General features: G+C 43.4%; 1 protein-coding gene across 1 annotated transcript; it reads right to left on the bottom strand.

Annotated features, from left to right (window-relative positions):
• Positions 1-27,717, bottom strand: cass4 (Cas scaffold protein family member 4). The gene is made up of 11 exons (XM_084062009.1): positions 27,513-27,717; positions 13,966-14,340; positions 12,039-12,122; positions 11,372-11,476; positions 9,563-9,758; positions 6,581-6,810; positions 5,517-5,927; positions 4,154-4,492; positions 3,410-3,496; positions 2,520-2,737; positions 1-1,812 (listed from the first exon to the last, which is right to left on the bottom strand). The coding sequence occupies exons 1-11, from the start codon at positions 27,516-27,518 to the stop codon at positions 1,599-1,601; spliced, it is 2,265 nt and encodes a 754-aa protein (XP_083918135.1). The 5' UTR covers positions 27,519-27,717; the 3' UTR covers positions 1-1,598.
• Between the last annotated feature and the right edge of the window lie 174 nt (positions 27,718-27,891).

Genomic DNA, 27,891 nt, shown 5'->3' with positions numbered 1-27,891 from the left:
ATGCATAACACATTTGAGTTATTTACATAGATATTCACAAAAAGAGCATACAAACATAAAACCTGGAGGGTCATAGCCTACACAATACAACATACTCAAATAACAAACAATATGAAATGGATGTAAATTATATAAAAGCAAAATATATTATATACATTAATTGTGTCTCAAATTTGGCCTAACTGATGCCATTGTGAATGTGCAATTTGTTTTGGAACTCCAGGTCTGTAATGAATCTGTTTATTTGGAAAAAAACTGAAACTGTAAGTCACCTGAGGACTTAGTACAAATGAAGCATTACAGTCCATAAACATATCGTCTCTGTCGGGTCTCTTTTCAGGATTCAAATTCAAAAGTATCAGATCTACAAGCTCAAAACGTGTCGCTTTGCGTCGCCTTTCAAGTTAGAATATGGAGATAACATGGAGGTTTCTGCCCGACAGCAACGATATCCTTCTTGCCATAGTGTGGTTAATTACTTACAGTAATTGCATTCATTAAATTGTAATGGATAATATAAGTGAGAGAACCTTCCTAACCTGTGAAGCTATGCAATAAAAAACATTCAGCGGGAGGTGAATATGAAATGTCTGAACAAGCAGATTACTAAATACCCATGAGTACTGTATAAAATACAGTCTTTGCTGATAATATGTGGAAATCAATATACAGCTCTGATCCTATAGCCTCGGACAAGACTGACAGATGTCCAATTTGTATAATTGTATTATCTCTGTCAAGAGACTGTCAAAAGTCTTGTTATCTCACCGGGACCCAAACCTCATATACAATACATAATGAATAAACCACTTAAACCTTGTGAAAATATCCGATCTAGAAGCTGACAACGTGCCGCTTAAGGACGCACTGTGAGCTTTTAGATCTGCTATTTTCATTATTCTAGAGTCAGTTTGGTAAACACTGAAATCTCTGCCACTCCGTTCCGTGTGCTCAGAGCTGTGGTTCTCAAAGTGGGGTCCAGGGACCCTCAGGTTCTCAATGAGGGTTTCCTAAACGGACCCTTGCAGGCCTGTAGTGTACACATTCGTACACTCTCATAGTTACGGGGTAGCCTGGAAACCAGAGAAATCTGCCACAGCTAAAACATAATAAATAGCTCTGGGCAGATTGGTCTGGGCCTCTTCGCTTTGAATTACATTTCACTCACCCCAGAGTTGTGGGTGACCAATCAGAGCCCACTATTCAAAGTGGGACATTCTTTTGCTGTGACGTTTGAATCTGTTTGTAACCGCCCCGAATCTTCCAAACCGAAGTTCCAGACTAATATCTACGCAGTGATATTAGGGTGATATTAGTCTGGCCCAGAGCCTTGTATTAGAGAGTTGCGTCACCTCGGGGGCAGAAAACAGCACCAGTCACATGGTTCATGTAAACTCAAAATAGTGACAAACGCTCATAGACTCCAGTGCATTTCGTAAACTTCCGGTTCAGGGATTTGTCACTATTCGCCAATAGAAGGCTCTGTAGAAGACCTGGCCCGATGAAGTGAACGGAGGTGACGCAAATTTTTCTTATATGGCTCTAGTTACGGTGGGTCCTTGAAATAAAAAAATAAAAAAACTTTGAGAACCACTGGCTCAGAGGTCGAGCGATATGCGAAAGTGCTGTGCCCTTTGAGCCAGCTCGGCGGCAAAGTCCTGGGCCTCCAGGAGAGCCTGGCGGTCCGGGTAGTGCAGCGCCGCCTTCTTGCTGGCGACGGCCAGCTGCTTCAGCATGGCACACAGGTGGTTGCTCTTACACAGCAGGCTCTGACTGCTGCCCCCGTTGTTGTTGCTGTTGTTGTGAGCCTCCCTGCGCACACACACACACACACACACACACACACACACACACACACACACACACACACACACACACACACACACACACACACACACACACACACACACACACACACACCACAGGTCATGATTATTAAATAATTACTGATTGCATGTAATTATTTGAGATTTTTTTTGCGTAATCGTTTCTTCAATCGGTGTGAATTCATGTTGAAAAAAGCCGACCCATAAGCTCACACGAGCCGATCCTGTAATAAATCTCCTATTAGTAAACAGGGGTCTTCAACAGGGGGTCCGGGACGCCTAGGGGGTCCTCAGAGTTACTACCGGGGGGGTCACCAAATCTTTCTCGTTTCTTTTTTACATTAACCAATAACCACTGAACCATAGAATCCCTATTCTGGGGGGAACATTAGCCGAAAATAGCAGATCTACAAGCTCACAACGCCTCACGCTGCAAGGCGTTGTAGATCGACTATTTTCGGCAAAGAGGTTTGGTGTAGGGGGGAGAAAAAAAGCAGACCCAAGTATACGTTTTTAAGTATTGTGGGTTTAAGTGGTTAACTGGTTCAAAACGTTTAATCTGCAACACAATATATACAACATGTAGTGGGGGGTCCCTGCCTCATCTCTCTCTCTCTCTGCTGAGGGGTCCTTCCTTGGTCTGAAAAACGTTGAAGACCCCTGAACTAAAATGTCATGATGGTGACCCTATACCTGCAGAGTGTGTCCACCAGCCTCTGTCCCACCATGATCACCAGCTTGCTGTGGGAGATGAACCTCTCGGGGGGCTGGCTGTCCCCCAGGCTGCCCACCAGCCCTCCGATGGCCTTCTGGAGGGCACCGAAGTACAGCCTGCAGTGCTCCGACAGGGTGGGCTTCTGCTGCTCCAACGTACCGACCCGACCCCCCGAGGAACGCCGTTTCTGATCCGCCTGGGAGGGGAGGGGTGAAATGGGTGAAATGGGTGGAATGAGATGGATGTGATGACACAATGTAATGTCCCCCATATACATTTTGACAAAGGTAATGTTAAAGGTGGTATAAGTATTTTACATTTATACATGTATGCAATGATTGTGAGTAATCATTGCAATAGAGTGGTCTCCCCCTCTCTCCAGCTCTTTAATAAACAGAAAAAACATTTTCAGGTGGGTTGCCAAATTCATCCAATCAGGAGAGAGAACTAACAATCTAACAGCTGAGCTGACTCCTCCACGCTTACTCTCACTCTGTTGCCCTTATCTTTAGTTGATACCTTATATGACCATTTGGAGTATTTCTGTTAGAGTGGACACTTCACCCTGACTGGATATTAATATTTTAATACTGTGAGCAGGGTCAATATTTAATCTTCACCATAGATGGATACTAAAAAGAACCAAAAGAACTTAAGGACTTTTTGAAAGCAGATCCGGACCAGATCCAGACGATGGAGAACAGAGAGGAGACCACCACAGAAGCAAGCTATGCAAAAAGGCTGCTGGAACAGGCCAGGAGGCCTGTTCTTATGATTTGTATGCTGTTACTCTGTCCGAATCTTCTTAATAAATTCTCAACACTTCACCCTGACTGGATATTCATATTTTCCATGACAAAATACATACCTGAATGTTTTTGTTAGTTGATGTGGTGCTATTTTCCATCGGATTCCCCTGCACTTTCTTTTGTTGCGTTTCAAAGTCACTCTTGGTCTGAATGAGGAATTAAAGTCAAAAGCAATTGGACTTCCATTATTAGGATGGCTGAGCCTTTAGGTATGGTTATCATTCATTTAACTAAAGCATTGGTTCCAAAACGTTTCAGCTTGATAGCCAAAAGATAAATAGACTCTGCCGGGTGGAAACCTTATACAGTTATGTCCAAAACTGTTACTTTTCAGGATTCAAATTCAAAAATAACAAAAGTAGCAGATCTACGAGCTCAAAACGAGCTTGAGGATCTGCTACGTTTGATACTTTTGTGTGACGCTGTAGTATGATCAAGTAGGGCATTCATTTACGAAAGAACTGTTAGAATATTATGGAGATAAGAGGTTTCTGCCTGACAGCAACGGAATTTGCAGTCTACCTGCGACCCAACCTTACAAAAATACATTATGAAGTCCTATTTCAAAGTAGTGAAAATATTCAATCTACAAGTTCACAACACTATTTGTTTTTAAAATGATAGTTTTTTTTTCCTGGAAATACATTGATTTTTAAATGTTTTGGGAAAATATAATGATAATAAAAAAAAATCAAATAATAAAATTTGTATGAAACTTTTAAAAAATAATACATTTACCCAACCCAATTTCTCTTTTGTTATCACGAATGAGTTACAGAGGCTTAAAAAAACAGCTTATTCACCTGTAGCTGAACATAGTCATTATCATCCTCTGTGGGGTCAGAAACACTGGTCTTAGGACCGCTGTGGACGTGCGGCCGCTCCGCGGCAGGCGTCTCTTTCTGAGCGGACCTGAACAGAAGCTTCCCGTTGGCGTTGAGGATGGACACCAGGCGCTTCACGTCCTCCGGCACGGTGCGAGCCACCATGACAAAGCGCTCCAGCTGGTCCGGGGTCTGAGCCTGCGTGGGGTCCTGGGACAGAGCGTCCAGGGGCCAGCCCGTGGCCCCCAGAGCGTTGACCGTTTGTTGCAGAATCACGCCGGAGTCGGCCACCACCGACAGCTGCTTGTGGATGCGGGCCTGCAGGTAAGAGAGGGGGGTGGGGGGGGGGGGGGGGGTCACGATCATGACATTTTAGTTGTCGATTAACTGTTGTACAATTAATTCAATTAATTATTTAATTGTGGGCTTTTTTTGGCATTGAATATTGGAAACGAATCAATGAAATATATACATTTCTGATTGGCTTTTAGGCTTGCACAGCGCAGATATGGAAATGCAGGACCATTGGAAATACGTTTTATTACACTTTTTATGTGTATATCCTGGGTTTAAAGCTGCCCTATGTAACTTTCCTCTTCTATCCCGGATTTGAATGTATGTTTTACCATTGAGGTAATAGAGCCTGCTTGCTGGCTCAGGGGATAAATTGAATCTTGACCATCAGGTCAAAATTCTTGTCAGATCCTGTGTGTAGGTGAGACATGACATTTGACACAATCTAAATGTCTCAATAGAAGAGCAGGGAGACAAAATACAACCACTTGTAAGTTATATTGTATTAACATACTCTATCATACAGTTTGGACAAAATATAATTTTATTTATTCAATAAAAGTTACAAAGTGCCGCTGTTACTTGTATTTCTTTGACCAAAATCTAATCAAATCAAATCAAATAACTTACATAAAAAAATAAAAAAAAGACTGACAATGACCAGCACCAATAATCAAAATGTATTGTGGCCAAAACAGGCCATACATTTAATGATGTAATAAGTAATAGCGTAAAAAGCAGATCTAAAAGCTCACAGCGTGTCGCATCGCAACATTTCCGCAATTGTTCAACAGATGATTTCATCCAGATGAATGCATTAAATTATGCAAAAATAATTGCAATTATCTCAAATAATCGCGACCAGGCGATTACGCAACAATGGCATGGCGACAGGGGGTGCATTTCTCCTTTCCGACATGTCGCCTTTCCGACGTTGACGAACCCTATACCTAACCCTAACCCTAACCCTAACCGCACGCGGAAGCCACTAGTCGGAGTGGTGAGATGTCGGAATGGAGAGTGAACACCGGCGACAGGGCCCTCCTACCTGCAGGTTGGCGTCGGTCAGGCGGCAGGCGTTGCCCTTGACGTCCAGGGCGAAGTTGACGAAGCAGGTCAGCGAGCAGGCCACGCCCTCCGCCGCCTCCCTGATGGCGTCCAGGTGCTTCTCCAGGTGTTCCCGCCTCCTCCAGCGGCTGCTGACGAACTCCATGAGGCGGGGCACCGCGCGGCACACGCCCTCCTGGAGGTCCAGCAGCCTGCGGCCCGCCTCCCCCTGGCCCAGTGTCACCTGGCGCATGGGAGGCTCGGGCGAGGACGAGGAGGAGGAGCTCAAGGCCAGGGAGTCACAGGAGGAGCTGCTGGTGGAGGAGGTGCTGCTCCTCTGACTGCTGGACGAGGAGGAGGTGCTTCTGTCATCGTCCTCCAGCAGCTGGGAGTCCACACTGCCCGCCCGGTCCTGGACAGAGGAGGCACCAGGGATCCAGGGTTATTATCTACCTACTGTAGATACATTCACAAAAAACCTGTGTGTGTGTGTGTGTGTGTGCGTGTGTGTGTGTGTGTACACAATAACACCAATACAAACTAAGATAAAACAAAGCCTTTTCACAAAATAACAAGAGAACCAGGAGACCTGGTACTGCCAGACCCCTAGTGGTTGAAATCTGAATGGCCGGGCTTCACATGACGTGCATCCCTTCTATGCCTATGTATGGACAGACTTTTTTGGGGGACAGACTTTTTTTTGGCTGGGGCCGGAGGACAAAGTGACAGACTTTTTTTTGGCTGGGGCCGGAGGACAAAGTGACCATGCCCATGTATGGACGAAACAGGTACAAAGCCTCATGTAAGCCCGACTCCTTGGGTCTGGCAACAACAAAAACTAAAGTAGCTAAGCCAGCAAAACCACATGGTAAAAAAAAACGTATCAAAACTAAAAAGAAATAACTCATTCAAACCGCGGGAAAGCATCTTTGTCATTTTAGATTTCAGCGTCTACAAGCTGATTTTTTTTTTGGAACAATCTTGAAAGTGTGAGAACTAACTGATTCAGAAAAGTCAAAATTAAATTTAAAACAAAATAATGGAGGAAACAAAAGGAAAAACAACCTTGACGGGCACCAGGATGTTCCTGGGCCTTAGCGGATGCACTCTGTGTCCCTCCTGGGGCGGCACGGCGTACACCTGCTCCCGTGACGCCCTCTGTGCAGCCAGGCAGTTATAGACGGGGGCTCTGGGAAGCACCTTGGGCGGACTGGAGACGTCCTGGTGGGACTGCTGCACAGAGGAGCCGGCTTTAGGGATGTCGTAGAGGCAGCTCTGTGCCGGCCACGCACGACCTGGGAGAGAGAGAGAGAGAGTCAAAGATACATGTTTGTTTTGTTCTGTTTGAGTTTTGGTCTTTTATGTTTCTTAGGCTTGATGTTTTATGGTGCACTGCGAGTGGTTGAGGGGGAACGTATTTCATATTCTTTATGTATGTAAGTTCACAGGGAAACTGACAAATAAAGTGATTCTTGAGTCTTGATTCTAGACAGACACAGACAGACAGACAGACAGACAGACAGACAGACAGACAGACCTTTCATGTTGTCATAGCACAGCAGTTATGAAACACAGCACAAATGCCGAAAACAAAACACAGCTGGGAGTGACACTTAATAATAAGAAAATATTAGAAAATAACATAATAAAAAAGAGTCAGCAGCAGGCAGTAACGCACAGGGGTTAGGAAAAGAGTAACAGAAACCACAGACATCTTATTCTGCCCTCAGCACTGCCTGGGAATGAATGTGGTGAATGACCTTTTAACAGGTATGTGTAGTTAAAGTGAGCTACCAGTAATCACCCAGGCTCCTAGAGCGGGCCCAAAATGCCTACAAAGAGAAGGACAGACAAGTGAAGAAGAGTGCCAAAAGTGACAAGAGGGCCTTTGTAGAGGATTTAGCAGATAAAGCAGAGCAAGCTGCTGCAAGGGGCGAAATGAGTACGATCTATAACATCACGAAGAAACTCAGCGGCAAGTACACCTGCCAGTCGACCCCTGTCAGAGGCAAGGATGGCACCATCCTCAGGACAGAGCACGAACAGGCCGCGAGATGGGTACAACATTTCAGCGAAGTCCTCAACTGTCCAGAGCCAGATGACCCTGCTAACCCTCCACCAGCAGAGGATGTCCCCAACATCGACACCAGTCTCCCAACCCATGAAGAGGTAAAGCGTGCTATCCAAGCCATGAAGGGTGGGAAAGCTGCCGGCCTAGATTCCATCCATGCCGAGATGCTGAAAGCTGACCTTACCACTTCAACAAAGGTGCTCACGGAACTCTTCAAAAGCATCTGGAAAGAGGAAATAATACCTGAAGACTGGGACAAGGGCCTGATTGTCAAATTGCCCAAAAAAGGCAACCTCCAAAACTGTGACAATTGGCGGGGGATCACACTGCTGTCAATACCATCGAAAGTCTTTTGTAGGATTCTACTCGGCAGAATTGAAGCCGCAGTCGACCAAAACCTGAGACAGGAACAGGCAGGATTCAGGAGAGGGAGGGGCTGCACAGACCAGATCTTCGCTCTGAAGAACATCCTCGAGCAGTGTGTAGAATGGAACGCCCCACTGCACATCAATTTCATAGACTTTCGGAAAGCCTTTGACAGCCTGCATCGTGACACCCTATGGAAGATCGCAAGAGCTTATGGAATTCCTCCAAAAATGATATCGCTGATGGGGCTGTTCTACCGTCACTTTGAATGTAGTGTCATTGTCAATGGAAAACCATCTGAATGCTTCAACGTAGAGTCTGGTGTGCGGCAGGGGTGCGCTATGTCTCCCATTCTCTTCCTGATGGCCATCGACTGGGTGATGAGGAAGACAACGGCCGATAAACCAAGGGGCATCCAGTGGACTTTATTCTCCCAACTCGAAGACCTAGACTTTGCAGATGACCTTGCTGTTCTCTCCTCCAAATATACACACCTACAGGAGAAAACTGACAGACTTAACCAGTATGCAAAACAAACAGGGTTGAACATCAATGGTTCCAAAACACAAGTGATGTGCATTAATTCCACTCCAGGTGCACCAATCATTGTGAATGGGGAAACCCTCGACTTTGTCGAAGATTTCACCTACCTGGGAAGTCTTGTTAGCAAGGACAACGCAACAAAAAAGGACATCAAAGCAAGGCTAGGAAAGGCTCACGGTGTTTTTGCAAGGCTCCATCCTATGGAAGTCGAAGCAGTACAGCCGAAAAACAAAGGTCCGACTGTACAACAGTAATGTAAAATCAGTTCTGATGTATGGCTCGGAATGCTGGCGTGTGACAACACTGGACATGAATAAGATCAATGCCTTCCACAATGGATGCCTTCGTAAAATCTGCCGCATCTTCTGGCCTGAGAAGATCTCAAATAAAGAGCTGCACAGAATGACCAGGTGCTCCAGTGTTGTATCAGAAATCAAACGCCGCCGTCTACGATGGCTGGGACATGTGCTCCGAATGGCCCAGGATCGAATCCCAAAGGTTGCACTGAGGTGGACCCCAGCAGGGAAAAGGAGTCAAGGGCGACCCAGAACCACCTGGCGACGAACCGTGACAGCTGAGCTTCAGGAGATGAACCTTACGTGGGGCGAGGCACAACATGCAGCACAAGACAGGTCCCGATGGAGGCAGATCGTCGAAGCCTTATGTCCCACTTGGGACGAAGAGGATTAAGTAAGTAAGTAACCAGTATATTAACAGGTATAAAAAAAAAAGACTTCAAATTGGACAAATTGGACAATCCACCCCTAGTAATGTGGGTAAACAGAATTGTCATCCACAGTGAATATAATTTAGATAGAATGTTATGTAGACAGATGCCAGGTTCATTTGTAGACCTGGCATCCTAATAGTGTGTATAGTTTCAATGTACAGATTATTTATGTATTTATTATTTAGACTGATTACCTTGCTTACTTTAAGTCGCTCTGGATTAAGTGTCTGCTAAATGCCTAAATTGTAAATTGATAGCGAGAAATGCACAATCTATACCCGATACAAATCTGAGTATAACAACTTAATATAAAACAAAAGGGCAAAGGGCAGCTTACCAAGAACGGAGGGCATGGTTCCGTAGGAGCCTGGTTTTTCGGGAGACACTGGCACATCATAGATCCACTCTGGCTTGCGGGGGTTGGGGAGCGTGTTGTACCCGCTGATCAGCATCCTCTGCTGGGCCTCGTTGGCTGATGGGACGGGGATGTCATAGTTGGGGTCCTGAGACGGAGCTGGTGGGACTGCATACATCTGTAAAGAACAACAAAATTATAGGGGTGCAACAGTTAATCGGACTTATCGATTTAATCGATTAGTAAAATAATCAATTTCGGGGCGTTCACAACGCAATATGAACCTGTAGATCGGTAAAAAGTTATGTTTAAGTGGTTATTTTGATTAATTGATTTAGTCAGTTATAAACAATGTGTCGATTTGCTGATATATAAAATAAATAAAATGTTCCCCTTTTTTCCCCGAGGCCCTCCCGCAAATTTAAACTGGAAGCCATGCAGTCTGTATGCAAAGGTTCACGCTGATAGCTCCAGAGATTAGCTGTACACTAGCCTGGGCAGCATTCCATTTTCGGGTATATGATCCGGTCGGGAGCGGAAGTAAAAAAAAGAAAAAGTGGCCGGATGGGCAGAACCGGAAAGACGTCTCACCCCAAAATAGGTCCGTGCTAATAAAATCCTTGATGCGGCATTGTTTAGCTTATTTTTTAAATGTAAATGTGCGTGCACTATCCGGAGATTATTTAGCATCGGTATTATCCCACGGGGAAATTCTATTCCATTTAAATAGGGATTGGGGAACCAAAACAAAGCGGCACCGCAAAACCGGATGGGCAGAATCCGGAAAGAGGATTCTTTTTTCTTTTCTTTTTTCAGTAGGCGTGGTCTAGACCGGATCATATGTTGTCTTCTGGAACGCAGACCAGGCTTTCCTCCGAGGTGGAAAGACTGGTGATGCGAGGTTAGCTGTACACAGATGGACGGACACACGGACGGACAGTCGGGCAGGGGCAAAAACATAATGTCTGCCTAGCTGCCTGTCATCCTGGTGGAGAGAATAATCGATATGTAATGATATATGATGTTGATATAATAGGGCTAACAGGGGTGATATGACTTCAAATCAAGACCATATTTCAAACGTTTGCCTCAATTACGATTGCTATGATTTTTGAAAAATCTTTAAAGTGTAAGTACTACTGATTTAGAAGGCATTTGTAGACTCAGCCTAAGGTCTCAATGGGTTAATCAGACTAGTCAATTTGTCACGGTGCGAGGCAGGGAGTTGTAGGACCCAAGCGCAGACAGTGACGCGGAGACTAAATGGATCAGATGCAGGGGTTTTATTAACTAAACAGGGAAAACAAGGCAAGGCTAGGTAGCCGACAGAACACTGTGACAACAATAATGAATCAACACAAACTGTAAAACAGAGGGGCATATAAATAGACAGGGACTAACTAGGCACAGCTGTGAACAAAGGACAATTAACACATGATTGGCTGGAACAGAACAAGACACAGGTGAACTAAAATGCAAGGACATACTGACAAGACAGGAAGCAACAACTAGGGTAGACAGGAAACACCACAACAACACTACAAAATAAAGGTACAAGGAGAACAGGGAACAATACAACAGAAAGGGTGGCCAAAAGGGTCCAATACCAAATAAGGTCAGACAAGGGCTAAATAATAAAGTCACAGTCCACGGTCAGAGGAGCGGATCGTGACACAATTTAGTTGATTGTAAAAGAAATATCGATTAGATTTCCCCCCCAATAAGTAAACAAAAATGAATAAATAGATTTCTTTTTAAATACAAAAATAATAATTAAAGTCAGGCACTTACAGTGTCACTACAGCTCAGGCTGTCCTGAGGGCTGAGGCGTCTCTCCAGCTCAGACGCGGTGCTCAGGGAGGCCTTACGAACCAGCTGTCTGGGAGTTGTTGACGCCTGGGTCACCCCATGATCAGAAGAAAGGAAGAGAACGCTAAATTCACACAACAGCTTTATTCTACAATCAAACCAATCGATTGAATGCATTCTAAACATAATCGATTATAACAAAATAATCAATGAAGTGAGTATAGCTGTGAAACATGGCTGTGAAAGCTTTTCAAAAATAGCAAGAATTTGGAGATATGCTATTTTTGAAAAACAACATTGTACGGCAAAGAATAAAATACAGCTTAAGTGATTAATAAGACTAATTTAGTTGATTATAGAAATTAGATCAGGATATATATATATATATATATATATATATATATATATATATATATATATATATATATATATATATATATATATATATATATATATATATATATATATACTGTGTTTGTATATATATATATATATATATATATATATATATATATATATATATATTTTTTTTTTTACATATATATTTCTCTTTAAACAGGCTTCTTGGTTTGAAAAAGGAATCAGTAGAATAATTGCTAAGAAAAGAAATAACAGTTGCAGCAGCAGGCTGCCTTTTGTCCAGACTCACAGTGTAGAGTGAGGTGCGTCTTGCCTGGTTGGGGATGTCGTAGACCTCACCCCTGTGACTGGACGATGTGACCGAGATGGAAGCCTGTGAACAAGACAGTCTAGAATGTAGAGGCTGATTCATGTCAGATGACACAGGCCAACACACACGATTCACCTCATGCACATATTTTTTGATCCTGTCCTATCAGGAATATGTGACATTTCTGACCATTCCTTGATTTCTTTATATCTCTATTCTTTTCCCCTTTCCTGACAACTACAAATGAAAGGAGCATGTACGACATAAGATTTCACACCCATGTTTTTTTTACACCTGTCGACCTGTGATGTGACAATAAAGTAGCAACCCTTTGATCGTAGCTCCACCTACGTCATTGAGCTGGTATATGAGCACCTTTACAGGGACAGCGTATTCTCTCACGGCTCTCCAGAGGACCAGAGGACCCCCGTTATGCCTGCATTCTACCAATTAAGCCAGCTCTGTAATGAGAAACATGCTGCTCATTGGCTCTTCCGTGGCCCCTGGAGGAAGGGCCCCCGGGACCCCTGGAGCAGGAGAGGAAATGGTGAACATGTGGGGAGGAATGTCCCGGCCCTCTGACGGTACGGGCACCCATACAGACTGGAGCCCCACCGATATGTATCGCTTTGGTCGATTATAATCGGCCATTATTTGACTTTTTTGATGACGTCACTATCTGCAATTATGCAGCCGATGTGTCCCGATTTTTAACCACTTTCAACCTGGCGTCCCTATGTCGGGCTATTCAAAACAACGGTAATCGCTAACCCACTGTTTTCCAAACGGATTCCAAACAGTGGGTCGGGAACCATTTTGGGTCGCGAGTAAATATCACCTTTTTTCTGTGTCCTACATAAAATTATATTTAAAAAATATTTCCGTCTAAACAAAAAAAATCACAACTTTTCATCAATTAAAAACATTTTCCTAAAGTATTTAATACATAAAATAAAAAAATCTAATAATTCCATGAATAATAAAAAATAGCATTTAAGAAGTAGTGAAAATAGCAGATCTACAAGCTCACAACGCGGCGCAAAGCGACACATTGTGAACTTGTAGATCTGCTATTTTCACTAGCTTGGGTCCCGGGGCAAACATCTAATTTCTCTTTTGGATCTTGAGCAAAAAGGTTTGGGAACCACTGGTCTAGACTCTGGGGCTCTCCAAAATCTTAGATCGACATCGGACCCAAAACACCCAGCATCGGTCGGGGCTCTGGTACAGACCCCTCTGGTTTTGTGCCGTCCTCGGCTGCTCGCGCTGCTGTTTGCACTTAACGGTGTCTGAAGTCTGCCTTTACGAGGCCCATAAAGGCCTGTCCCCGCTGGAGAGGGCCTCTGGTCCCCATCTGTAAGCCTTTTTCGTCAGCAGGGGGCTTCAGAACCTTGCGTTTCAGCGACATCCTCCCTCTCTAATCATGATTCATGAAAGTTAACACTTCCCAAGGAAGAGGACCAACGCTGACCCCGGGAGCAACAGACAGAGCTACCGTCTGAACCGTGGTCATGTGGTTTGGGTCACTTTGGCGGCAACCACAGAATTGTACACAGTATAATTCTGCTACCTGTGGGGCAGTGGTTCTCAAACATTTTCATGTCTACGACCCTAAAATGATACGTATTAAGCTGTGGACCCTACTTATCTTAATATTTTTACCTGGTTTGCTATTTCATCTTATCTGCACTGCTTTATATTATGTGATTATCTGATCTGAAATTATCTGATCATGCCATGGCGACGGCATTTCCCTTCTGGGATCAGTGTCTGTCTGTCTGTCTGTCTGTCTGTTTGTCTGTGTGTGTGTGTGTTTGTCTGTCTGTCTGTCTACCTGTTCATTACAGAGACTGAGGGTCTCTGTTCCGCACTTCGAGCACCACACTGTAAAGAAAACAAACGGTACCTCCGACGGCAGAGGGCTTCTGGGCGCGTTCAGAGGCGTGGACGGGACCTTGTAGATCAGGTCGCCGCCATCGTGAGCCGTGGCGGACGGTCTGAGCGCATTGGGGATCTGGTAGATGTTATGGGGACTGTCACCGTTTGGATAGTCGACGGACTTGGCCTTTTCGCAGAGGCGGCTGGGAGAAGACCAGTGCTGCGGTAGGAGCTGCAGTCGGTTGGCGGGGGCCAGGCCCTGGCGTCCGTACAGGGAACACATCCACCATCCACTGGTGCCCTCCACGTTCTGATCCATCACCGTCACAATGTCCCCTTTGTGAAAGGCCAGCTCGTCACTACACTCTGCCGTGTTGTCATACAGAGCCTTCGCCAGTTTGTTCTGAAAGAAATAAAAAGAGGGGCGTAGTAAATGGTAGCACAAAGGAAGCCAGGAGGACAAAACTTTTAACTTGAAGCGTGCTTTACATAACAACGAAGGCAAAACCTTTAAAGCCGTTGATAAAGAGGGAGACCCAAGAATTCTTACTGCTAATAACTTTCTTTCTTTTCAAAGGGGCGGCCGTAGCTTAATGGGCCAGAGAATCAGAAGTTCACCTGCCGGCCCCAGTCTATGTGTCGAAGTGTCCCTGAACAATTCATTCTTAACCCCTAACTGCTCCCCTCCCCTGAGCGCTCATCATGACCGGCTGAGCAGCCATCTGCTGGGTGACGATGAAACTGCATTTCTGAGGGGGACTAGCGCAATTGCGATGCTCGGCTGCACTTCTAGTAAGATGCAATGCGATGTGAGAGAATCGCTGCCCTTGACACCCTCCTGTCTAGCCTCAGGGTCTTGAGCTCTGCACTAAAGCTACTAAAGCTGACTACACTCAGCTTTAGTAAGGCTCAGACATTTCCTGTGAACTGTTATCACATTAAATTTCAGTTGCAGTTGCAGTTTCACAAGAAAGAAATGCACAGTGGCAGCTACAGTAACATGCACAGGTGCTTGTGTGCCACGGTTTAATTTTCAGATAGAGAATACGTATAAAGACGGTGGTGCTTTTTCACTTCCACAGTATTTCCTCAGAGAAATAAAGCCTGATATACAGTATTCTGTTGTACACCAAAAATAGCTGATCTACAAGCTCACAATGCTTTGTAAAACAGCTGTTTTTGGTGTGAGACACCAGCACACAACAAAATAATAAATCAGGCATAGAGGTATTTCTATAGTTTAAGTTACTTGATTCAATATTTTGATATTTGATATTACTTTGATCAGACATGACCTCTCCTAGAGTAGGCCTATATCCCTTGAACCTCAAACTCCACTTTAACCATGTTAGACTCTTTAGGAAAAAGTCCCTGCTTCACAGGGACCTTCTAATACATGAGGAGACCGTCATTTTTCAATAAGTTAGTTCATGCATGGACTTACAGGACTCCAGTTAATGCAACACTACACAAACAATTTTAACATAAAGAAAAAAATAAAACTAAATAAGAGGCAGGGTGGATGTTAAAAGGAGCCCAGAAGTGTTTTAAAATAAAATACCCTGTTAAGGAAACAGACTTCCTCTTACGGTCTGCTGAGCATCCTCTCCGCACCGCTCCGAAAATAACTTGTGTTGTGCAAGTGAAACATTGCAAATTGTTTCCATAAGGTTTCAGCGGCCTTATGCTATACAGTAGTGGTTCTCAAAGTTGGGTCCGGGGATCCCTAGGGGTCCTTGAGGAGATTCCAGGGGGTCCCCAGCTAAAAGCAGTTAATATAGCATTAAAATCTGTTTAACCAAATGTAACCATACTGGTAGGCTATTTGAAAATAGCCGATCTATAACGTTGTGAGCCACTGCTAAAGAGTAGGCCTACAAAACGCTGTCACTGACAGTCATGAGCTTAGTCACTCTGAGCTTTGTCATTCAGACTAGACTATAGACACGCGCGCGCACACACACACACACACACACACACACACACACACACACACACACACACACACACACACACACACACACACACACACACACACACACACACACACACACACACACACACACACACACACACACACACACACACTGAATCCTGTATTTGTATTTTGTCATTGAGAAATGCAGTGTCATCAAAGGCCAGTTAAATGACGAGAGATGGTACAGACAGTCACTACAGTAGCCCTTTTGTAAGATATGCATGCACGTGCGCATTCACATGCGCGTGCACACGCAATACGCATGCACGCACGCGCGCGTGCACACACACACGCACCCGTATTATAACGTCAACATTTAAGGATGTAGGATTATGAATGCCATTTGAAAAAGATAATAGGGTCATTTTTAACCCAAAACCTAAAGCAGAAAATTGTCGATCTACATGCATAACCAAGTAAATCAGGCACATCTAAAGTCAAATTTGAACCCTAACCCCAACCTGAACACAGTTTTTAATGTTTCTTTTTTAACCATAACACAACCGTGTATCTTGTGAGGACCATGCAGGAAAACGGTCCTTGCAATGTCTAATTTCTCACATTCTGACCCTCACAAGTACACACACACACACAAACACACGCCACTCTAAGCTGCTAAGTGCGGTGGGGGGCGCTGGCGTTGGCCTTGCATGGCGTTGGCCTCGCTTGGCGTTGCCCCCTCGCCCTGTGGGTGAATCTCCAACAACAAAGAGTCCTTTCACCATCACAGGCCAACACACACTGACACACACCCCACACCTGTTAGAGCGCAAGGCCTGCCAAACCCTCTGGAACGTGCACACATGCACGCGCACACACACACACACACACACACACATGCACGCACGCACACACACACACACACACACACACACACACACACAGACACAGAGACACACACACACACACACACACACACACACACACACACACACACACACACACACACACACACACACACACACACACACACACACACACACACACACACACACACACACACACACACACACACACACACACACACACACACACACGTAGCAAACGGTCTGTCTAATCCTCTGGGTCATGCTACAGACATGTAAGCTCCATACTTAGGCTCAAATGACAAACCCTGCAAACTCTCACTGTCAGGGTTTCTTCAGCAGCATGTTTTGACTCTCTCTCTCTCTCTCTCTCTCTGTCTGACAACGAGGTCAACCGTAACAGAAAACACATCCACATAGCTATGGAAGTGTTTATTTACAAACAGTTTGGCTCCATTGTCATAAAGAAATACAAATTCACAGACCATACATGGTTTTAACTCATTCCAATATTTCATTTGATGTTGTTTCATTTTTCATATTTCAGAACAGCTGTAGGCATTGAGACATCGTACTCTGTGCAACCGTAAGACATATTTTGTTTGTGACCAGTGATGGAATTCCTGACTGTTGTGTGTACATAACTGCTATTTTATATTAAGCAAGTGCTGTAGTATATTAGCAACATGACGTCTTTACTGCAAGTGAACCCGTCGTACAATAAAATATTAAGATTCAGGGACGTCCGGTCCCGGTTTGTCCCGGTGTGTCCAAAGCCCTGTCAAACCTCAGTAAAACAGTAAAATGTTAAGGTGAGGGTTAACATTCAACACCAAATCATCACAATTCAAATAATAATATTTTACTACTAAACGTTGTACCTCAACCTTGAAAACACAACATGATGCATGTGTGCATGCATCATGTTGTGTTTGCAGTACATGTGCACATGTGCACACTTCATTTAAGGGACCTTGTTTGTGGGGTCAAAAATATTCTCCCCCTACTTCATAGTGGTCTGTGCAGGAATTAGATCACTTTTAAGGACAGTAAAAAACATGCGTGGGTGTGCCTGCTAATGTTTACTGCTGCTAGTGTGTGTGCGTGCGCGTGTGTGTAGTAAAGATGAAGTCTCTATGTTCAGCTGTGAGTCTTTTGGATTCCTGCACACGCCTGCTTGTGCAGATCTGCCTCCCTGACAACTGCCATCACCACTTTAGATGCACAGCTGTCTCTCTCTCCCTCTCTGTTTGTCTCTCTTTCTCCGTCTGTCTGTCTGTCTGTCTGTCTGTCTCTCTCTGTTTGTTTGTTTGTCTCTGTCTGTCTGTCTGTCTGTCTCTCTCTCTCTGTTTGTTTGTCTCTGTCTGTCTGTCTGTCTGTCTGTCTGTCTGTCTGCCTGCCTGCCTGCCTGCCTGCCTGCCTGCCTGCCTGTCTGTCTGTCTGTCTGTCTGCCTGCCTGCCTGCCTGCCTGTCTGCCAGTCTGTCTGCCAGTCTGTCTGTCTGTCTTGTCTTGTCTGTCTGTCTGTCTGTCTGTACCCCACCCCCTGTCTGTCTGTCTGTCTGTCTGTCTGTCTGTCTATCTGTCTGTCTGTCTCTCTCTCCACCCTCCGTTCACAAATTAACCACTTAAGCCCTCTATTCTTAGTAAAACTGTTACAACTGTACTTGGACGGCTCCCCCCCCCCATCCACACCAATGCTACAAACAAATTTCACCCACTGTTTTACACCTGTAAACCGGTGATGTGACAATAAAGATGAGTCTGATTAGAAAAAAAACAGCAGATCGGCTATTTTTGGCCAATGTTCCCCCCAGGATAGGGATGCTGGGGTTCAAGAGGCTAACATGGTCTTCTCATTGCAAGAAATCACACAAACATTTTCACACTTTAAAAATACTCTACAGTAAAAGAAGGGTGAAATTCATTTGCCAGGGCTCCTCAGACTTGCAGTTCATTGATACAAAACAGAAAACTGCCATATCACTATATAAAAAACATTCAGCACATGATCATGAAAAAATCACAGTATTAAAAAGTAAATGACCAGTTTCCATATGGTGATGGTATATACCGTATACTGACGCTAACCATTTTCCCTGTGCCAGCTTCACCACTTAAGCCATATATTTTACACTCCGGCTATTCGGGAAGCAGATCTGCAAGCTCACATCGCAACGCATCGCAGCACATTTCCTTCAGGCTAGTAAATTGTCAAATGTTCCCCTTTCACCGTGAAATATGTGCTACTCTGAGGAGGTGTTGTATCCACGGAAACCTGACAGGAAGTGGGAGGAGCCAGTGTGGGAACTATTCACTCTATGACCTCCTCCACTGCATCAAGGCCCGGGTCACGACCTCTATGGGCAAAGGTCACCCGCCTCATCCATTATATGTCCTGGCAGTCTGGCACATACCAGCATCCGACCTCCGCACCCGTCACCCCACAGCAGTGTTCCGTGTGCCTCTTGCAGAAAGCAGCCAAATAGACAGTGAGAAAAACAAATGGTCATATTGACATCATCCACCGGTCATTATAATAGCTAAGCTCAAGAAACTTCAGGCCGACCCAGATTCTTCCAGGCCCATTAAACATGCTCTGTATCCACTATTGTCCTGGTGCCAGAACCATGGAACCTAGTAAATCCAATTAAACTAATCCATACATGAATGAATGAAAAAATATATGTCTGTATAATAAGAAAGTCCCTGCTTTCCCACATCAGTGCGTGCGTGCGTGCGTGCGTGCGTGCGTGCGTGCGTGCGCGCGTGTGCGTGTGTGCGCATGTGCGTGGGGACAGGAAGCTAGTGTGTAAATAATATGACATAGAGTTAGACTTTCCCACAGTAGAATATACAATATGACTAAAGAGAGAGGGGTAGGGGATGGGGTGGACTCTGTGTCTCTGTGACAAAGACCGGGTCATTAGGTCCATTTTTTAAATGTCCATAGTCAAGGAATCATCATATTTTCTAATTCTAGAAAAGCATTCTAGGGAGTTCTTCCTTTTGTTTTGCCTTCGCTCCAACTCAAACAAACAGGAGGATGTTGGGACCAGTGGTAGAAAGTACAGTAACTATACGTACATACTGTAATTAAGAACAATATATTTTAGGTGCTTTGACTTTACTTGACTGTTTCCAGTATTTAATACTTTATACTTCTACTCCACTACATGTCAGAGGCAAATGTTTTACTTTTTTACTCCACTACAATTGTTTGACAGCTTTAGTTTCAAGTTAACTTGCAGATTTAGACTATTAATATAAAACATACAGAACACCAACCACTTAAAGCTGCCCTATGTAACTTTTCTCTTCTACCCCGGATTTGAACCCGGTTTCCTGCGCAAGTGCTGACAATTTTACCATTGAGCTAATAGAGCCTGCCTGCTTGCTCAGGGGATACATTGAATATTGACTGTCAGGTCAAAATTCGTGTCAGATCCTGTGTCTATAGGCGAGACATTGACACGATCTAAATGTCTCAATAGAAGAGCAGGGAGACAAAAGACAGCCACCCGAATTGTATAAGTTATATTGTATTAACATACTATACCATTCAGATTGGACGTAATATTTTATGCATAGTATGTTTGATCTGCTATTTTTCGATAAAAGGTTTTACTTTTACTTTCATACTGTAAGTATAATTTGATGTCAATGCGGTTGTACTTTTACTCAAGTAAAATGTTCAATACAGGACTTTTACAAGTTTCCACAAGGTGGTATTGCTACTTTTAGAGTACTTCTCACCACAGTTGACTTGGCCTTGATGACAGTGACATTGACTGGCTGCAGCTGTTCTGCTATTTCCTGTCTGGGAACGGCCGAGAACTGTGTCAAATATGAAATGTATTATAATTATGAATATTATTCTCAAACACACACAACTGACAAGACCTTCTGAAGAGCAACACTAGCCCATAAACTGTCCATACAGCATGGCCATACTGTACGTCATTATTAACATGACTGGTAAAAAGAAGGAAGATCAGTGTTATATTGTGAATGTCAAGGTTTCCAAAAATGAATGGAATGTGTCTGAAAGCTCCGCCAGTCTGAGGAAGTGCACCTGAGTCATAATATTATATCCTCGCTGTCAGTGGAAACCTTCTATGTCCAAAATCGTTCCTTTCAGGATTGTGCATTGCATTCCAAATGATCCAATGCAGTTACTGTACTGTATTATTTAGTCACAAGCTCTTTTTAATACTTTTCTTTAATACATTTGGGCCCCTGGTGGACCCCGGACCCGAAGTTGAGAACCATAGAGAGCCTGTAATGGTCAAGGTTCCCATGATATATTATAGCTGTGTAATAATTCAGTAACATCATTGTCATTTCCACAGCATCTCTCCCTTTCCCATGGCCTGTAGAATGTACTGGCCTCTGTTTCTGTGGAATACTGGAATAGTTTCCACATAAACAAATGAAGACATGATAACGTTGCTGTCAGGCAGAAACCTCTTATCTACATATTCTAACTTTTTGTGTTTTTTGATTAATGCCCTACTTAATGATACTACAATGTCACACAAAAGTATCAAAAGTAGCATATCTGCAATCTCGAAACGTGGCGCGAAGTGGCACGTTTTGAGCTTGTAGATCTGCTACTTTTGCTATTTTTTTTATTTGAATCCTGAAAACAGTTTTGGACATACAGTATGAGGTTTCCAGCCGACAGATAACTACGTAGACATAGACATGTCTGCATTATTAGCCTTCCCATGGCCTGTACAGTGTTTCTGTGAAATATTTAGATCATTTCCAAGTACCATAATAATAACAAATGATGACACTGTGTATCTACTTACTGTAGATATGTTAGTGTTATAATCTTTTGCTCATCTGCCATTGAATTCATGTATACATGTAGACATGTAGACATGACTTTTTGGACTTAGTTCTGTAATCATAATCGGGTGGAAACCTTGTATGTCCGCAACTATTTATTTTTAGGAAACGGGGGGAAAAAAAGAAACTGTTTTAATGGATCTAATGTAGTTATTATTTAGTCACAAGCTCTCGTTAATACTTTTCATTGGTTCAATATTTATAAAACGCCCAGACACACTTAATCACTTTCACTTAATTGGAAATCTTTCAAAAAATAGCAACAATAGCCGATTTACAAGCTCACAACAAGCCACACAGCAATTGAAATAATTGAGCTGTTCTTCGAATTAAGCCACGGTCATTCATGAAATGATGCACATTAATGGAGAGGTATATAAAAGTCTCAAAGAACAAGTTGTGCATGGATGGATTGGTGGCCGTCTCTGCAGGCTGAGGTGACAAATCCTGGTAGGAAGTCACATCTCTTCTATCAATCACTAGGGATGGTATATTATTATTATCAATTGACACCATAAACAAAGTAATACCAACCAGAGAGAGACAATGTTAATATGCTGATATGTTCCTGTTTGATCTGATTCCCAAAAGGTTTAAACCGCCCCAGCTCTCAATCAGAATGAACATCCTGATTGAGAGCTATTCTCTTCCAATAGCATTAGAGGTTGTGAGCTTGTATATCGGCTATTTTCGGCTAATGTTCCTCTCAGAATAGGGATGCTAGGGTTCAAGTGGTTGATGTAAAAACAAACAGACCAAAAAATGTTCCTTTCACACAAACATTTGGTGGCCCCTCTGTAATAACTCTGACCCCCTGTTGAAGACCCCATGTGCTATCCAAATAAACGTGCCTTTTCTATTATATAGGCTCTCTGCTCCATTCCAGAACAGATCTCCTGCGCCCCGTGGCTTTATTCATTCACACGCCTCCTGAGCTCTGTCTTCTGCTTTTTGTCACAGTGGTCATACAATATGTCATCTCTTCCTGCTTGTCTCCTAACCGCTACACCAAGGACGTCAGTCAAAATGGCCGTACCGTGAGAATAAATTGCGTATGAATACTTGTCATACACAAGTCATTATGCAAGTCATGCTGTTCCAAATAAGTTATTATAATGCTTAACCACTTTCAACCTGGTGTCCCTACCGGTATTTTGGACATGCTGTTGTTATAGGCGAACAGTTTAAAAAATGTTCAGAAACAGCAAAAATAGCCAAGCTTGTAGATTGGCTATTTTAAGAAACAATTTAACCACTTAAGCCCTATTTCCAAAATAGCAACAACAACAAAAATAGCAGACGTACAGTGTAAACAGTAGATCTGCTTCTTTTATTTCTTTTGCTAGGGTATCTGTGAGAATTTTTGGATATGACATGCACAAAAAGGTTGAGAATTTGACTATAATGTCACCAGCTAGAAGGTAATGCAATGAGAGAATGTATAAGAATGACTGTTCAGATAATAGGTTTCTGGTACTCAATTTTTTTCGTGTCAAGGACCCCCACATTCATATTTGGCTGCAGACCCCCCCCATCTAAAAATGTTATGTGCAAGGAATCCCCAGAAGAGAAAGAATTCAAATATATTCAAACATTTTCAAACACTTTCAAGATTTTTCTAAAATGTTCAGAAATAGCAGATGTACAAGCTCACAGTGGGTCACTTTGTGCTGCGCTGTGAGCTTGTATATCTGATAATAGCTGTTAATATCGTTGATCACAATTATTTTGGCCACAATAATCGTTACATGAAATCTTCATATGGTCCCATCTCTCCCTCAATAACGTCCCTGCTCTGCTCTACAGTATACGTGGCACAGGGCCATTATTTGCCATGCCAGTACCCGTTTCCTGGGAACAATTATTAGTCTCCATCACAATGAGTTTGCAAGCCCTCCCATGACCTCTAGCTGAACCTCACCGGGCCACCCACCGTACCATGACAACCTAACAACAAGCATCTTGGAATTCCTGGAGTTGGGAGTTCAGGAGAATGGTCCCACATCTTCTTCACGCTATAGAGTCCTTTCTCTGTGTGTGTGTGTGTGTGTGTGTGTGTGTGTGTGTGTGTGTGTGTGTGTGTGTGTGTGTGTGTGTGTGTGTGTGTGTGTGCGCGTGCGTGTGTGTGTGCGTGTGTGCGTGTGTGTGTGTGTGTGTGTGTGTGTGTGTGTGCGTGTGTGTGCGTGTGCGTGTGCTGACTCCTGCTCTGACGTGATAAAAACCCACACTAAATGTGGTGACAGACAGCGCTCGTGTCCTAAAATAGAGCATCACAAACTAAAAACAGAACTTTGCCACCCACAGGAAAAAAAAGTCCCTGACATGACCGGAAATGAGATTGCTTCCAGTGAAATAGGGCTCGTCCGCTCAGTGCTGAGATGTTGGAATAAAGATGAGCTCACATGGTGATGAGAACTAAGGATGAGTCAAGTCCCTTTTCCTCCACTGGGTCCCACTGATAATGAATGGCCTGCATGGGAACACTACTTAGTACTTTGTCTCATGAAGAGTTTCTTCAGGGTCGTAGACTACAGAGTTGCAGACACATAAGGCTTTTTGAATATCTCAGGTCTTGAGGCCAAATGCAGTGACTCTGTGTCATTTTAGATTTTAGCTATGTATTCATATACAACATAAGTTTTTCAAAAAACTCTTAGGATTCAGAACAGCGGTTTAGAACAGTGGTTCTCAAAAATAGCAGATCTACAAGCTCACATCGAGTCACTTTGTGTCGTGCTGCGAGCTTGTACATCTGCTGTTTTTGAACATTTCTAAAAAAGAAAAAAAAAATCACACAAATCTTCTCTTCTGGGGGTCACTGGCATAAAACATTTTCAGATGGGGGTCCGCCCCAAATACATATAATTTTGGGGGTCCTTGGCACAAAAACGTTTGAGGACCACTGATGTAGAAGGTTTTGTAGAATTGGCCTCAGGTCTTAATAGGTTAAACCTTTAGGACATCATCAGTTACAGGTGTGTGTGGACAGCTAGTCTCGGACACCTGGACTGATTGGCATCAAACTATGCATGAACACATGAACACTCCACTCCCAGTAGGCAAAGGACCAACCTCCACCTCCATTTATTTTGAACTAGACCATACCCGGTCGACGCATCCGTGGGGGGATATGCGCACATGATCTGGCAACCCGGGAGGCGACATTGTTTGACACATAAACGCTAATAAGAAGCTGAGATTTGATGAAATTGAAAAACGGGCTTCACAGTTAATTTCAGATGGTAATGGTCAATGGCTGTGTGCAAAATCAGAGCAATTGGTCCAGCCACTGAGGAGAACCGGGTAGCTTCACCTACCACTACAGACACCACTACAGACAGACAGAGGTTACTAGAATTATAGTAGGATTACCCTCATGGTGTCGATACAGTATACCAGTCCACTTCCATGTTTTCACCTATAACTCTTGAACCAAGGTCATAGAGTCACAAAAATATTTCCCATGGATTCTGTGAATCATGACACAACGCCCTATGTAGGCACCCGGCCATTTCTGCCCGACTAGATTTTCCACAATTTTTCTTTAACAAAGCTTCTACTACTCCTACAGATTTTGTCCAAAACTCACATAAATACACATTATTTCTGGAGTCATGTGATCAAGATGTATCATTTATATATTCTTTATATTCAATTCAGATTGTCTATGATTACCTTTCAACATGTGCTAGAGCGGCCTATTTTACTAAATAAAAGCCTGAAAATCATGAACGCAGCATCCAATCTACCCAAACATTGAAGGGCCTCAACAAAAGCGATTTCAAGCACACCATTAGGGGGGCCACAAATGAAAATAACAAAAAAAACATGATTTCTGTCACCAAATTAGGTACACATGTTCTTGTGAGCTGGTGGGCCTGGCCTATTTCTTATCAAAAAAACACCATATCATGAACGCCACATCGAATCAACGCCAAATTGAATTGTTCCTCATAATAACCACATGTTCCTCAGAGGTCCTCACAAATGCTAAGAGTTGAACCGTATGTCATATCTCACTTTCTCGTGTCCTGCCGGCTACACTCGACCACGAGTGACACAGCCCGGCCTGGCGAAGACCTGTGCTCTGAGTAGCACACCTTTCTAGTAATTCAATCAGGACAGTGACAGAATGAGGCAATCCGAGTTGATAAAATACTACAGAGAAGGTAACATATCCACTGTAATGTAGGACAGGAACCATTTGAGAATTTACATTTGTAAACTTGCAATAGTTACTATATATATATATATATATATATATATATATATATATATATATATATATATATATACTGAGGTTTTACAGAGTATAGGTACTGTATGAAGTGCAATTGCAGCCTCGCGTATGGAAAGTATAAGTTTTAGTGCTACAGCTTTGCCCCAAGCCCCAATTATTAGTTTGCTGAGCAGCCTGCCTTCAGAAGCACTAGAGAGTCTTAATGAGCTCATAAAATCTGCTTTCTCTGCAAGCCTCTCGTGTTACAGCCCACAGACAGCAGCACGGGGCGGGCACGGTATGTTAAAAGAGGGTACAGTCATCTGCGTCATTTTCTCTATCCAGCACTTGCAGCTGGCACTTTGACTTTGACCTCTTTATTGATCAATTCCATTGCGGTCCTCTCATCTGGATGTGCAAATTGTGTCGTGTTGCATGATGTGATGTGTATGAGTGTATTTACACTTAAGTGTTAAAAGTGTCCTTGTGCATGTCAATTCAGATTCGTCACACCGGGAGGCAAACTGCAGCTCAGTGGAAGTTCAATGGAATGCATTGCAGTCAATGAGAGCCGGCTGGACTGGAACAGTTTATAAAAAAGCATTATTTCTGAACGATTGTGACCTTTGTAAAACAAAAATAAAAGAAGACATTATCACACATTGTTTTCTGCTGTGTTGCTTTTCGACATGCACACTGTATAATCTTAATGAGGTATCTAAAGAGCACAAAGTACAAATTCAAATTCAAAAGTGGCAGATCTGCTACTTTGGATACTTTTGTGTGACGTTGTAGCATCATCAAGTAGGGCATTAATTTACGAAAAAAGGGAACCGTTAAAATGTTAAAACAAGACAGCAACGATATGACAAAGGTCGTCATCGTTCAGAAATAAGTGTTTGTGGTTCATAAGCTGGGTCCAGCCGGCTTCCGGTTCCAGTTAGCCTCCAGTGCCTCCCATGCGTCACTTCCGCCTTGCTGTCTGTTCCTTCTTAAATCATTGCCCTTGGTGCAGGGCTGCTGCCAACAGCAGGCTGCAGGTCTCTGTGGGCTGCATGCAGGCTGCATATAGAAGCGGCTGGTAGGCTATAAAGCTGACACCGCAAGTTTCAAGTGAATATCAAGCAGGTGGTCTTACTAACTAACTACACCACACAGAAAGGACAGAGAGAAAAAGAAAGTTCCTTTTATCATTTAACCCATTAAAACCGGGAATTGTGTAATTTTAGATAAAATAGCAGATATACAAGCTCATAGCGCGTCACTTAGTGCCGCACTATGAGCTTGTAGATCTGCTATTTTAGAAAAATTGTGAAAATGTGTGCAAATCTTTGAATATATATATATAACTCAAATCTGGAACAAAATATTTTGAGATGGGGGTCCACGGCCATACAATATATATAATTTTGGGGGTCCTTGACATGAAACATTTTGAGCACCACTGATATAACAACATAGAAGACATTTTTCAGAATCAATGTCAGGTCTTAATGGGTTAAATACTTTCACCATGGCTTCCCAAAATCACTATTTACATTTTTCTAAACGTTTTCCACAACATTAGTACATTTTTGAAGGTACAAAGTATAAAATTGTATAACATAGTGTTTTCGGAAAAGAAAACAAGAAAACAAATGGTACTTATTTGTAATAAAATCAGTAGCCTTATCATCCAATGGTCTTTTATGAAAAACAGGAGGTGTGCGGTTCTTACCTCCATCCTTTAAATTCCAGGTTCTTCAGTGTCCACAACACGAAGGCAGAACCAGTAGAATTAAGTCCAGTACAGAGTAAGGCTTGGTTCTCAGTGATCCTTGTCCACCATGACTGCAATGCTGGCTGGGTGTTTAAAAGTGTGAGAGTCCAGTGGACGCTGGGGGCTTAAAACTGTGTGAGTCCAGTGGTTGCTGGGGTGTTAGTCCTCTGTAGTCTCCCACTCATATTGTTGTGAGCTGTCACTGAAAAGCCAGATGACTCTACACACACTGTGGGCGGGGAGGAGAGGAACAGAGTCACCCCCACCAAAGCCTTATTGGCTCTGACACACACATGAGCACACACACGCACACACACACAGCATCTGTCCTCCACCG

Source organism: Gymnoscopelus microlampas, assembly GCF_963454915.1.
Source record: "Gymnoscopelus microlampas genome assembly, chromosome: 7".
Taxonomy (NCBI): Eukaryota; Metazoa; Chordata; class Actinopteri; order Myctophiformes; family Myctophidae; genus Gymnoscopelus; species Gymnoscopelus microlampas.
Note: the sequence above shows the minus strand (reverse complement) of the source record. Positions and strands in the feature narration are given on the sequence as shown.

Excerpts from the sequence above, each read along its gene's own strand:
- cass4 (XM_084062009.1), bottom strand. Across the intron at positions 5,928-6,580 it reads ACATCCTGGTGCCCGTCAAG|GACCGGGCGGGCAGTGTGGA; the intron begins GTTGTTTTTCCT and ends TCCTCTGTCCAG. Across the intron at positions 4,493-5,516 it reads TGACCGACGCCAACCTGCAG|GCCCGCATCCACAAGCAGCT; the intron begins GTAGGAGGGCCC and ends TCTTACCTGCAG.